Source organism: Diabrotica virgifera, chromosome 2 (assembly GCF_917563875.1).
Source record: "Diabrotica virgifera virgifera chromosome 2, PGI_DIABVI_V3a".
Classification (NCBI taxonomy): Eukaryota; Metazoa; Arthropoda; class Insecta; order Coleoptera; family Chrysomelidae; genus Diabrotica; species Diabrotica virgifera.
In genome coordinates this window covers 41,207,068-41,222,079 of record NC_065444.1, presented here as the reverse complement: position 1 = coordinate 41,222,079, position 15,012 = coordinate 41,207,068, and the positions used below count along the sequence as shown (strand labels likewise).

The window sequence follows — 15,012 nt, the reverse complement described above, 5'->3', positions numbered from 1 at the left end:
TATAGACAACCAAAACTACATTTCGCGAATATCACTATTTTTTATGTTTTTTAAGATGTAAATTTAAATATTGCTGTTATTTTGGCGTTGCTCATTGTTCTGCAGTTGTTTATGTGCATGTTTGATGATACATTTTGATAATCTCAAATATATTTACAGTATTTCATTTCATTTATATGGCAAATAATACATTTTTCTCTCTCGTGAAGATTTGCAAACTAAATTTGCTTTAAAAAAAATTGATGTTTTGTAGGTGTTTGTCCACTAGATCTTTGCACAAATTGTATCATTGATATTTATACGACGTATATCAAAACTTAGTTTTTTGCTGAAAAAAAAAAGGTTATAAAATGTTAATTCTTATTTTGAGAAAAATATCACATTTGAGCAAAAATCCAACTGATATACCGCACGAGTTCAATAATTACCCAAAATTTCGGAACTTTCTCGATGAAGGAAAGACCAGGCAAAATTATACCTAATGCGCAAACAGATTATCAATAGAAATCACTTGCTGTACACAACTTGGATTAATTTTTCAGTTAAAACTGTTTTCAGTGACTAGATTGAAATTTCAAAAACAGAATATTAAAAAAATCTTTTTTGTATAACTAACAGAAAAACAAACAAAAATTAACAAGGAAAAGGAGTTTTTGTGATTCGATCCACTTGACAACACCAACCTTAATGTTATCATGCAGTGAACCTCTATTTCAGTCAAACGTTGGGTTTGTTATGGATCAATCTGTTTATCTAAGATTGAATCAAACCTATCTTAATCTGTTAAATGTCATTACTATAACGGAATATTTGCTGCAAGACTTAAATTTCTATAAGTTATAGAGTTCAGAGTAGACGTGAACGGATTAGTCTACCCTCCACCATTTTTATACATTTTCTAAGGCTACATCGGTAAAAAGTAAAATGCAATGCAATTAAATGCAAAGTAAATGCAAACAATTATCGGTAATGTATCATTATAGACGGAGAGGCAGCGCTGAAAAATCTCTTTGAATTTACTAAAGCTAAATTTTTCACAGTTGATTACTGTGATTGTGTAGAGAAACATACTGCGGTCGGTCAAGCGAAACGTAGAACAGGGGTTACTGAGAGGGTATCAAAGTTGCTTTCCTACGAAGGTAATTAAATCCATTTACTAAGGCTGAAAATCAGTACACACATTCTAAATTGAATATAAATAAAAGTTATTATTGTAGATCAGCTGTATTACGGGACAGAGGCGGTCGGTCGGACCCAGTGAATGTACAGGGTTATTCACTATATTTTGACCCCCCCTGTAAACTGCTTTATTTACAGAATTAGAAAAAAATGTAAAATACAAAAGCTATTCGATTTTTTAATTATGATTTTTTTACATATATATCGTACTAGTGACGTCATCCATCTGGGCGTGATGACGTAATCGACTATCTTTTTTAATGAGAATAGGGGTCGTGTGCTAGCTCATTTGAAAGGTTATTTAATTCTCTATACAGTACTATAAACATTAAGATCATTATTTATACAGGGTGTCCAAAATTTTTTTTAATTATTAATTAAACAATTAATTTAATTAAATTTTTTTTTGGACACCCTGTATAATTAATCATGTTAATGTTTATATTACTGAATAGGGAATTGAATAACCTTTGAAATTAGCTAGCACTAGACCCCTATTCCCATTTAAAAAAATAGTCGATTACGTCATCACGCCCAAATGGATGACGTCACTAGTACGATATATACGTCAAAAAATCATAATTAAAAAATCGAATAACTTTTGTATTTTACATTTTTTTCTAATTCTGTAAATAAATCAGTTTACAAGGGGGTCAAAATATAGTGAATAACCCTGTACATTCACTGAGGCCAACCGACCGGCTCTGTCCCGTCATACAGCTGACCGACTATAATAACTGTTATTTATATTGAATTTAGAATGTGTGTACTGATTTTCAGCCTTAGTAAATGGATTTAATTACCTTCGTAGGAAAGCCACTTTGATACCCTCTCAGTAACCCCTGTTCTACGTTTCGCTTGACCGACCGCAGTATGTTTCACTACACAATTACGGTAATCAACTGTGAAAAAACTAGCTTTAGTAAATTCAAAGAGATTTTTCGGCGCTGCCTCTTGGACTATTAGCATCAGGAAGACACTTCTAGGCGTGAATATGTCAACAGTCAACGTCAAACGTCAAATGTCGCTTGTTTCACTATCTTTATTCTGTTGATACAATCCACTGTTGGAATCACATGATCATTAATGACGGAAAAATAAAAAATATTCTAAATGGTAACGTTATTTTCACAATCTCATATTTATTAATGTATGGCAAGTGTTTCGTCTTTTAAGTTACATAAAACTGAACTTTTTTACTAGCTAAATGCATTGACTTACAGCTAAACTTGAGCATTCGGCCTATATTATATCTACACAACTTTTAAAAGCCATATTTATCACTTATGTAACGACAAGAACAAAAATATACAGGGCTTAGAAAAACGGTCGAGAGAGATTCACAGTTTCTTACCAACTATTATAAAATACACTCAAAAAATCAATAATTATTAAAACATGAACAGGAACAAACAAGAGAGGCGTATAAATATATACAGGGTGTGCAAAACGGTTTCCACAAAACACAACTTCAAATTATAAAATTGTTTTAGGATTCACATTAGTTTAGATTTAGATCAACTACTGTTAAGTTTGTCAGTTATATTTTGTTACCAGAATCTTTGTACACTCTGTATTTCTGTGCAAATCAAAGATGCTAGTGTAAAAACTGTCACACCTTTTTATTTTGCGAAAATATCTATTTTTTACCTGGTTTAACACCCAATATTGCATTTTCAATTTCAAACATGTATGTTTAACTACAATACTTAATAAACATTATAGAGAAATATCCTATCGACAAAAATTAAAAACTAAGACAAAAGGAATAAAAAATTACACAGATTGAAACAGAAAACTGTGACTGCAACGAAACAGAACGAAAGAGAAAGTTGTATTTGGTAACTATAGAAAGAAACCGTCAACTGCCTTATGTCATTTCGGTGAGAAAAGTGCGTTAACTTGCATTATTTGTAAATTTATTGGCAATACAACAGTAACTACTGAAGAGAGTGTCTTTTGATTGAAGATTCTTTGCCTTATTTAACTAAGACAAAAGAAAGCGAAAAATTCCATTCTAATGTCCCTGCTACAAGATAAAAACCAAAGGGTAATGACAGAAAGCAACTGTCACTTTTCAAATTACAACTGCCATATGTCACATCGATATGAAAAGTGCATTATTTGTTAATTTATTGACAATATAACAGCAACTAATGGTTGTTCTTTTGGTTCAAGACTATTTGGATTACTTCATTATTCTGGTAAATATCAACCACAATATTTAATAAAAATCGTAGAGGAACGCCCAAACAACAAAACCTAAAAACTAAGACGAATGGAAGACAAAAATTCCCTTCTACTATGCTTGCAACAAGACAAAACTAAATAGGCAATGACATAGAGCACCTGTCAACTTTCACTTGTCAAATTACAACTATCATATGCCACATCGATTGGAAAAGTGCTTCACTTTGCACTATTTGTAAATTGACTGACAATATGACAGTAATTACTGGAAAAGAGTGTAGATTTTACTTTTTATTGAAGATTCTTGAAGTTATTTAATTATTCTCGTAAATATTAACCACAATATTTATTAGAAATCTTAGAGGGATGCCCAAGTACTAAAACTGAAAAACTAAGACAAAAATTCCTTTCTATTGTGCCTTCAACAGTAACAGAGAGCAACTGTAAACTGTCACTTGTCAAATGACAAATGCCATATATCACTTCGGTGAAAAAGTGCATTATCTTGCACTATTTGTAAATTAACTTAATGACAATAACTACTGGAAAAGAGTGTCTTTTGATCGAAGATTCTTTCTTGGAGTTCTTTAATAATTCTGATAAATATTAACCACAATATTTATTAGAAATCATAGAGGAATGCCCAAACAGTAAATCTTAAAAACTAAGACAAAAATTCCCTCCTACTACGGCTGCTACAAGATATAACTAAATAGGCAATGGCAGATAGCAACTGTCAGCTGTCACTTATCTTTTACCAACTGTCATATGTATATCACTTCGGTGGGGAAATGGCATTGCCATGCACCAAAATGTGCCGAAAATGTCATGGAATTGTTTGTACATATATGATTAAAAATTATTTTTAATAAAATAATAAATATAAACGTCATGTTTACCAATATTTTCTAGATGTCTTTAATATAATATAGTAAACTTTCCCTCTCGACCGTTTTCCTAAACCCGAAAATACTGTCAAAGTTCAAAACCTTAAAAGCTATCAAGTCGAATCAGTAAAGGCTCAAACGAAGATAACATCACAACCTTGGATTTCTTTCTGACTTTACCGTTGCTACTCCTAGAGGAGTACTCGGATCAAGGAACCATAACGCGGCACAAAGAGGGGAATATCTCGGCTTGAATGGGGCCGTACTCGACCAGTTCACCGTCGACGGTTATGTAGCCCTCTTCAGTCATGTCCGGCTCTATTCGGAAGGCGTGAACGGGGATGAGTTCTACGTGGCCGTCGGAGGATTTCGAAGTGGCGTGGGCGCCGGTGCTGAGGCCGAGCAGGAACTGGAGGACTTGAGATCTGGTTGCACCGGCATGAACTATCAGTAACCTAAAAAAAGATTAAAATGATGAAAAGGTCGCCAGTGCGAATAAATTATACTATTAATTATAAATGAACTCAATACTAGCATATCTCTGACAAGAAATCTATATGATATTGTATATTTGTTGTGATCCTGTTTTTGAATTTTCAACGAAAACTTTTCGTTTATAAATTCGCAAAGTCTGTGTGTTATTGCGTTGCCGCTCCTGCAATACTTAGAGCAGATTTATCGATGGATCCTTATGTAGTTTTGTCTTCTGAATCCAAATTGAAAACGGCATTTCGATATCTCTAACCGTCTTCGAGGTAATCGACCTCAAAGTCTAAAATGTGACGTCACAATCCTTTTATTTTCTGCCGACACACTAAACGTCAGCTGAAATCGTTGCTAGTAAGTAGGCTAGTTTTTTAATCTGAATTTGTTAAGCAAAGCACAGGTTATTTACATTTGAGTTTGACACTTCGTGAATGTCAAACTAAATTTTAAATTAAGTATTAATAAAATATCGTCGGTCTAGACGGTCTAGTTAGCTGAGGCGCAGTCGATCGACAAGTTTAGTGGATTTGCTTTCGCTGGTTCGAGCCTCAGCTAGGTCATGAAATTAATAAAAGGCCAACGCCGTAGTATAAAACTCAATAGAGTCTACGACTTGGTCTGGAATAAACTGGCGTCTGATCGGCCTATGGAGGAGCGGTACGGCAAGGGATTAGGGCTTGCAGCTTGGTGATACTCCTCCATAGATCCCTACCGAAGGGCGTTTACGCCTAAGAACGGTGTATATATATAAATAAAATATCAATGAGATTTGATAGTGAATTTAATTATTATATAAAATAAAAACGATGTTCAAAAATACAATTTGAGTATATTTTGAAAGCAATAATTTAACAATTTTAAAAAGGTTTATACGAGTATACGGCCTCCCCTTTAATGGTAGTACCCAATGATAAATGGACTGTTCCATTTGTTATGAAATGAAAATTGTTATTATAGTCGGTTCGCTAAACTCAGACACAACTGGCTAGTGATTATAGTAGGTAATTTTTTTGTTTATTGCCAATTTTGCTGGCAAAATTACTAATTATTAACTATTTAAAAGCAATAGCCAGTTGTGTCTGAGCTTAGCGAACCGACTATATTTATGAAATGTTGTTTGGAATAAAAAATTATGGTCTGATATGTGCAATTATATCCTTCTAATGGAAAAAAATATTTGAGATTTTTCTCAAATTATGGATACCAACAACCTTTTCATTTATAACTCTTTTATTTTTAATTTGACGAAGAAAAGATATTCTTCATAAAAAGCTCTTCATGGTCTAAGGATACAACCATCATATATCAAATTTTATTAATTTTATAAGAGGTATATAAAAAATATGAATTTTGATCAAGAGTAAAGTCCCTTTATAGTTCACAACATTTAAATTAGAATGATATAATTGCACAATAAAACATAATTTTTAATTCTAAACAACTTTTTTTTCTATATTTTGAATTAAAATACGTAAATAAACAAAGTTTTCGTTATGATGTGGCAAACAGTTGTAAAATTTAGATCCTGCAAAATCGAGACTAGTTTGAAAAAGAGTTCTGGAATGTTTACACACGCTTATCAACCTCCCGTGCCTTGTCGGGTAACTATGATAGTCAGAGTTGAGGGTAAAATTTTGAAATTTAGTTTTAACATGAATAATACACTTATAAATGTATAAAGCATGGAAAGTCAACAGTCTGTGTTCAATAAAATATTTACGACATGATTTCTATTATCAATATTCAATATCAGTCTAAGAATTCCCTTTTGAGTTATAAAAACTCTAGAACAGTTCCTAGAGTTTCCCCACAAGACAACATTATAGGCCATATATGAGCAAACCAATGCATAGTACATAGTAGACCAAGATCATTCGGTTTTCCGCAATGTTTGCAATTATCTTCTTCCGTCACATTTATTTTAAACAAATAACTTGGATAGCACGCAAGTCCAAAGCGTAGTCGATTTATGGTGGTTATATGTTTACGTGGAGCTTTAAAACTCTTAAACCAAGTAACTGGTTGTAAAGTAGTGTATCTCATGTGTTTTGTTAAGTAGTAAAATTCCATTGATCTTTCCATATTGATAGTTGTTTTTTTAATCGTAATGGCATCTGTTACACATGAAGAATATGTCAATAAAGTGCCTGATGTTATATTGGTCTAAGCTAAATAGTCTACGAGTCCAACACGTGCCTTAATCCAAATAAATTTTATACTGAAGCCAGAATCTGCTAAATGCTTTAACTGATCCTTCATTAAAAATATGGGATTTCTTACTTGGGCAAAAGAATGTTGGATATTCTGTGGAACTGAAAAGAATTAAACTCACCATATTTTTCCATCATTTAACGTAGCATCTGGAGCGAACAGGGCGTCTTCCCCGAGATGGCTTTGATATGAAGCGTGGACCATGACGAACCGGCCCGATATACACTCCCACTTCGCAGGGAGTGGTGCTAATACTGCTGGTATTTGAGAAGCGGGGCCGTACATTCGGGGTCTTTCGGCGGGATTCGGCGACGCACCCACTGCGCCGGCGCTGTCTGCCGCCGATTGATAGGAGCTGCCGGTAGCGGAGAAGTAAGCGCTTCGCCGAGAGTTTGCGCTGTACCACGAGTCCACTCGCGGTCGACCTAGAGTGCGAAATAAAAATATATTATAGACGGAAATGTATACAAGAAAAAATTTCGGTAAAGGATAGCAATGACACAAATGAAGAAAGATTTTTAAAATCGTCACAAAATTAGACTCTGATTATTGTTAAAATATAATTTCACATTATTATTCTCTTTATATTAGCGATATTTTGGATTTATACCGTAACATTACAATCCGGCTCGAAGGACCAATGTTTAATTTTAGTATCCTCTGTCCGTTCTTCTGGATCAACTATGAAAAAATAAAACGCAGTCTATTATATCTTATTATGAAAAACGTAATAGGCAATCAACCACATAAATAGATTGATTTTAAGTTCAGTAGTGCGAGCATCAACATGTAAAAGCTCATACTTGAGAGCTAGGATTTCTCTTATGGCAAATGTAGATTTTTCAGTCGATTTTTGCCCAGTTCTGTCCTTTATGGGCATTATGTAGGTAAATAACTCCCTCAAGACGCTGTCTGGAGCATAAACATAGCTGGTTGAAAATTCTGAGAAGGGATCAAGATCACGAAGCTGGCTTGAGCATACACATATTTGGTTAAACATTTTTAGGGGCATCAAGAACCTCTCCAAGAGTGCTGTATAAAATATGTCAATGAAAAAGGTAGAGTGCTGTATAAAATATGTCAATGAAAAAGGTAACACAACAATTACTAGATTTGATTATTTGAGCGTTTTAGCTAGGTTTGGGTTAATATTATGTTTGTTCTAGCATCAATTTCAAACGGTTTGAAACCATCAGCGAATAGTGGACCAGCGCCAGTAGAGGGGATAGCACTGGTGGTATTATGTTCTCTCACTGACCAACTGTTTGCTGACGGTTTCTCACTAGTTTGACTGTTTGCTAGAACAAACCTATTGATCCTTTTCGTTTCAAATAGCTTAAAGAGTAGTGTTTGAGCGGTTCCTGGATAATATTCTTCTTTTATTTGTCCTTTTCGGTGACTGTGAACACATTGGTGGTACAAAGTATGAGATGCTAAAACCTTGGTGTATCCAACATCACCGTAAAGGGTTTATTAATTCCCTGAGGCAGCCAGAAAGATTCTGGCGCGGCTACAGCTCACCCTGTAGCCCCTTCTACGACGACCTTGAGTTCGACAACAACTGTAAATCACTAAATCTTTTTTTGTGTGACCTGTTTTAGACGAGACAATGACAATATAGGTTTGTTCCAACACGACCGAGAACCGTCACGAAACGGTAACGCTCCTGCGCAGTAAACAAAATCCGTTCCAACAAAAATATGATCGTCATCGGATCGTCCTTCCCACTGTTCCAACAAGAATTGTGATCTTTTAGTAACGGTTTCGTGATGATCATTTCAGTAATCGGGCCATAGCACATATCCCCCGGGGGAAATGTATTGTGTGCTTAACATGAAAATTGCAAATCGAAAGAGGGAAAGCGGTAATCGTGATCGACTAAAAGCACATAAGCTGTCAGCTGTTACCAACAAAAATGATAATGATAGATAAATCAGTTATCAGTCAGATAACCGTTTTAACATCGGTTTCCAAATTACCGTCATGGGCGATACAATTACGAACATGCGCACAACAAACGGTACAAGTACTTTCGTGACGTTTCTGGACCGTCCAAAAGTTCATGTTGGAACAAATCTATTATAAAGCGAAAACAGATCAAAACTATATTTAAAAAACCACACGATCAACGCTAAAAAATGCTACGTATATAATTTACCTGCTTTAGTCTCTAAATTGACTTCACTTGGAAGATCGACATTACTGCCTACGATACTAGAAAATGCAAGGTTGTTCTGTTGTTCTACTAGAGGAAGTTCAGCCGGTAAATACCATAGTTTTCCTCCGTAACTTCGAAGACCGATAAGCCTCGCCAGGGACCAAATGGTAAACCTGAAATTGAAAGAGATCATAGAATGCTAATATATTATGCTATTTACTTTAATTTAGTGCCTTTAATAATATAGGAAACTACCTGTAATTCGAACTAGCGGGACTGTGATGGGTTATATTAGACATGAGACTCAGTAAATGCAAGTTTAATTTAAATAAAAACTACTCAAATAAATAAAAATAAATAAAATTTAAGACTTTTCGTTAATAAACTGCTTTCTGGCTGCATCCTGTATCTCCGGCTTTTACAATATATAAGCACAAGAGACGAGAAAGTAGGAGAAAGCAAATAGAGAACACTTTGGCCACGCATTTACCTTCTCTTTGTCTAGGAAAAGGACCGAAAGACAGTTTCTATATACTCAAATCTGAGTAAAGATGAAAAAGATAAAGACAGTTTTTGTTTTTATTTGACTCAGAGTTGGACCAATATCTCCATATAGCTATTTCAGCATCCCATGCATCTTCAGTGAAGCTATGAAGTCACAACTCTGAAACAAATATCAACAACCCTGCCTATTTAAGGGAAACCATCGCGATACAATGATTCCACCTTTTGAGATGCAATCCAGCGACATCTCTCGCAATACGAGGAAAACAACGAAAAGCCCTAGATACAAAGTTTACTGCTTTTTAAACAATTAGAATAATTGAAATAAAAATATAATAAACAATATTTTAAATCTAAGACTTTTCGTTAGTAAACTGCTTTCTGGCTGCATCCTGTATCTCCGGCTTTTACAATATATAATCACAGAGACGACGAAAATAGGAAAAAGCAAATAGAGGACACTTTGGCCACGCATTTACCTTCTCTTCGTCTAGGAAAAGGAGCGAAAGACAGTTTCTAAGTACTCAAATCTGAGTAACGATGAAAAAATGCTGAAATAACTATATGGAGATGGTGGTCCAACTCTGAGTCAAAAAAAAAAAACAAAAACTGCCTTTATCTTTTTCATCTTTACTCATATTTGAGTACTTAGAAACTGTCTTTCGGTCCTTTTTCTATACGAAGAGAAGGTAAATGTGTGGTCAAAGTGTCCTCTATTTGCTTTCTCCTATTTTCGTCGTCTCTTGTGCTTATATATTGTAAAAGCCGGAGATACAGGATGCAGCCAGAAAGCAGTTTATTAACGAAAAGTTTTGGATTTAAAATATTGTTTATTATATTTTTATTTCAATTATTCTAATTGTTTAAAAAGTAGTAAACTTTGTATCTAGGGCTTTTCGTTGTTTTCCTCGTATTGCGAGAGATGTCGCTGGATTGCGTCTCAAAAGGTGGAATCATTGTATCGCGATGGCTTCCCTTAAATAAGCAGGGTTGTTGATATTTGTTTGAGAGTTGTGAGTGACTGCATAGCTTCACTGAAGATGCATGGGATACTGAAATAGCTATATGGAGATGGTGGTCCAACTCTGAGTCAAATAAAAACAAAAACTGCCTTTATCTATCTAAATAAAATTTACTTCAATAAAATATGTATGTAGAATAAAAACATATATATTAGTGGCGTTCGAATGAGCTAGGCAAAGGACGATCTTTGGTCAATACAAAAAAGCATGGGGACGGCAGATCAGTACTTAGCTTAGGCGAGAGATGGGTCGAATTTGGTCGAACAATATTCGATCGCTGGTACGGGAAAGGACGATGGGTTTTCACCAGTGCTCAGAGACCCAGTGTAGAAGCTCTTGCCAGATCAATACTCCAAATCGAAATCAGTTTTCTGTTGGTTGTTCACGGCGTTTCATATTTTTGCCGGTGTTCCATCTCCATTGCGCATCGACGGTAGTGGTAGGTTGGTGATAGGGGTGCGAGCATACAGACAGAAAGGGCCGGTCGCCGGCAAGCGGTGACGCTGCCGTGCGTCGTATAATAATGCTGATTTATAGAATGAATATCGGGAAAAGCACTAAGTATATAATATATCGACGAAGCTATTTTGTATTTTCAAGTGATTCCCGATTGTCCAGTCTCTATACATTAAAAAATCCGATAAGTACTGACTGACTGACTGACGCTCTCCCATTTTGTGGATCATGGACAATGAACTTCAGTTCATTAATTTTTTGTCACTTATAAAAATATTTGACGGCGTTTTTTCGTTCTAGTTGACAGTTTTCCATGTACTAACTTATTTCGGCGTTTTCAAGTTTTTCCAACGCTTTTAACTTTTGTTAAGAGCTTTGGACAGTGTGTTGTTACTTTTACACCCATTTTATAATGCCTTTGATGATTTTGCTTTACGATTGTAACGCGGTAGTTGCCTTGTTGCTCCAGGTAACTAAATCAGTCGAAGAAAAGAGTTCGCTTTTTATTTGGAATCAAAACATGCGAAAGATAAGATAATTAGCCTTACTTACTCGTTAATTTCGTTGATAAAATATATTTATAATCTACGAATCGAGCTTTCTGTTCGGGCCGATGTGACGATATTTTGTACATAAATGAATGATTTTGACGATCGCGTGAAATAGGAATTGCTTTTATTAATACGACATGAATGTATAAGGAAAGGCAAGAAAAGGAATCTCGCTCACCTCGCCAGATGAAAAGACATATTAGGAATATACGATCACCACTCGTATAAGGATAGGTAAGAGGAAAATTGTCCGATTCGTTCAGCTCGCCAAAACGACAGCGGAAAATGGTCGGGAAATACTACCTACATAAACTCACCTCTTATACCTCGTTGTTGTTTATTATTCTTCGACCAACGCTCCAAGAATAATAATCAACTAGGCTTTTCGATCCGACTTTTATATCGTCCAAGACGGTACAAAAACACGTTTTAATTAATTCACTGGCGTACTCTAGACGATAAAATTATATTATCGTCACACGATTATATGATTTTTTTCGTTAAATTTGTTCCTTTTTCTCGTTTTTAGTCTTTTTGACACTGTATCGCCGTTTTTGGCGCTTTTATAAACGTTTCATTGCACTCTTGATAATGGATCGTTGATTTTGTCGCTCTTTTCATTGGGTTTCGTCACTGTTACAACCTTATTTTGATTATATTGAATACTTTTCGTTCTAACAGGCACTTTTAAAATCACTCCGTGTTTAGTTGCTTTTAAAACCAATTTCCAACGCTATTAATAGTTTCTCGTCGCTTTTGACACTTTTACAAAAAATACCCTGCATTTTTGAAAACTGTTCGTCGTTTTTCTCGATACTTTAGTCGCTTTTCCGTCAATATATTTATAACACTTTTGAAACTGCATTTTCTATTATTTACGAACCAGGAAACTCCACGGAGAATAACTGCGAGACTTCCCAAACGTAACAACATTATTTTTCAACAAAAATTTCTGTTGGCGTCGAATTCTACACAATTTCGAAAAGCCCAACGACTTACTTACAAATCTGTCGAAGTCTCGATTTCCACTTCGTTGCATTTCTATTTTTATCTCACAAATAGTTCAAATGTAAAATATGTTTGATTAAAATTATTTGTTCTCGTTAAGTAGAATAGTTAATTTAAAAAAAGTTTTTTTGTGTCTAAAACTTGACCATACCAGTAAAACATCGTAGAACTTGTAAGTGAACCACAAATACGGGACCTGTGAAAACGTATAATTGATCTCCTATTCTTCAGACAGCCCCGACGTTTCAAAAAGTTAAAAATCAATTGCGTGGACAACGATTTTCAACGCCAGATGCACTAATTGAACTACATATTTAAAAATTTCCTCGCATGCAGAAGTGTACAGAGTGTGACGATGAATATTTAAAAAAAACACAATAAACGCTCCAGCATGGTAATTAGGCGTAAAATTAGAAAAATGAGTTGTTTGCTTCATCATCTTCCAAATCAGAACAACAACACGCTAACTTTCTATTGTATTTTAATGTCGAACATGTGTAGCCTTGGATGTGAATTTCTTAATTATTGGTGTTTATAGTCTGATGTATCATTTATAAACGAAAAACACGCAGTTTCATTGAAAAAGTCTGACAATGTAATTACTAACAACAAAGGTATTGTTTGGTTATGTATTTGTGTTAGTCCAGGGCGCATCTGTTTTGAGATGGACGTTGAGAGGTGACTCAAATTTTTTTGCAGAAATTGCTTGAAAATAACTTAAATAATAATATTTGAGTTATCCTCCCACTCAAAATGGTCCGGAACATTGTTTAAATAATCAAAATGTCAAAATATGAAGGAAATATTCGATTTTTTTTTATTGTTTTTTTATTATAATTTTAAAACTATTCATTTCTGAGAAAAGTTGTATTGACATAAAAGTTGCATAGTTAAATTTCCTACAATATAGAATTGGTTAAAAATTTAAAAAAATAGTCACCCTTGTTGCAAAATAGCAATAATTGCGAAAAAAAAAACATACAAAATCAAGTACATATTTGCATTTTATGTTTTTCAACCATTTATGCTACACTTACGACCTTCATGTTTTACCCAGAAAAACTTTATGATATAGTAAAACAACACTGTAAATGTCATTAAGATCGGTTTAACAGATTTTGCAAAATAAATTTTGCAATTCAGCTTTCGCAAAAAAAATCATTTTTTTTAAATGTTGCAGGACTGAAAATAAAGCAGATAGCAAGTTGAATTTTTTTTGCTTATAGAAGTGTACTGTGCGTTTCATTTGCAATTTGCAAAATTAAAATCGTTTAATTACCACAGCGTCAGGAATTTTTTTTAATAAACATTAATTTTTGGTGCTACGCGCAGGACAGCGGTGTTCGATTCACACAAGTTGATTTCCACCAAAATTTCTTCCAATCTTTATCTAATATATTATTTTCTTACTCTATATTTTGTTGTATTTTAATATTTTAATTCCACAAAAATCAAACTAATTTTATTATTGTTTGTGAAATACTGTTTAAACAATTGCATATGTTTAAAAATAATAAACTTTTATTCTCTTATAGTTAAAATATATGAACAAAGAAAGTTTTTGCTAAAAAAAGTGTTATTTCAAAGGATAGAGTATGTGTTTTTATTTTGCAATAAACAAATTTATTTATTTATATCGAAATGTAATAAAAATTAAAATGTATCAATCATTATCAAAGGTCATTGGAATGCCCAATCGGAGCAAACTATCCGCTGTCCTGCGCGTAGCCCCAATAATTAATGTTTATTTAAAAAAATTCCTGACGTCGTGGTAGTTAATCGATTTTAATTTTGCAAATTGCAAATGAAAGGTACAGTACACTTCTATACGCAAAAAAATTCAACTTGCTATTTGCTTTATTTTCAGTCCTGTAACATTTTGAAAAAATGAATTTTTTTTGCGAAAGCTGGATTACAAAATTTATTTTGCAAAATCTATTGAACCGATCTTAAATGAAATTTACAGTGTTGTTTTACTGTATCATAAAGTTTTTCTGGGTGAAATATGAAGGTCCTAAGTGTAGCATAAATGGTTGAAAAACGTAAAATGCGAATACTTGTTTTTGTATGTTTTTTTTGCAATTATTGCTATTTTGCAACAAGGGTGACTATTTTTTAAATTTTTAACCAATTCTATATTGTAGAAAATTTAATTATGCAACTTTTATGTCATTACAACTTTTCTCGGAAATGAATACTTTTAAAGTTATAATCAAAAAACGAAGAAAAAAATCGAATTTTTCCTTAATTTTTTGACATTTTGATTATTTAAACAATGTTCCAGACCTTTTTGAGAGGGAGGATAACTCAAATATTATTATTTGAGTTATTTTCAAGCCATTTCTGCAAAAAAATTTAAG

General features: G+C 33.7%; 2 protein-coding genes across 2 annotated transcripts in view; one reads left to right on the top strand and one right to left on the bottom strand.

Annotated features, from left to right (window-relative positions):
- Window positions 1-15,012, top strand: part of LOC114327965 (histone acetyltransferase KAT8) — a 345,297-nt gene that overhangs the window by 243,131 nt on the left and 87,154 nt on the right. The gene's annotated exons all lie outside the window — the stretch shown is intronic.
- Window positions 2,302-15,012, bottom strand: part of LOC114327964 (sphingosine kinase 2) — an 85,969-nt gene continuing 73,258 nt past the window's right edge. The window contains exons 3-5 of the mRNA XM_028276690.2: window positions 9,112-9,284; window positions 7,075-7,378; window positions 2,302-4,711 (exon numbers count right to left, since the gene is read on the bottom strand). Coding sequence (XP_028132491.1) covers window positions 4,465-4,711; window positions 7,075-7,378; window positions 9,112-9,284 — 724 coding nt within the window. The 3' untranslated portion in view covers window positions 2,302-4,464. The remainder of the gene's footprint in view (window positions 4,712-7,074; window positions 7,379-9,111; window positions 9,285-15,012) is intronic.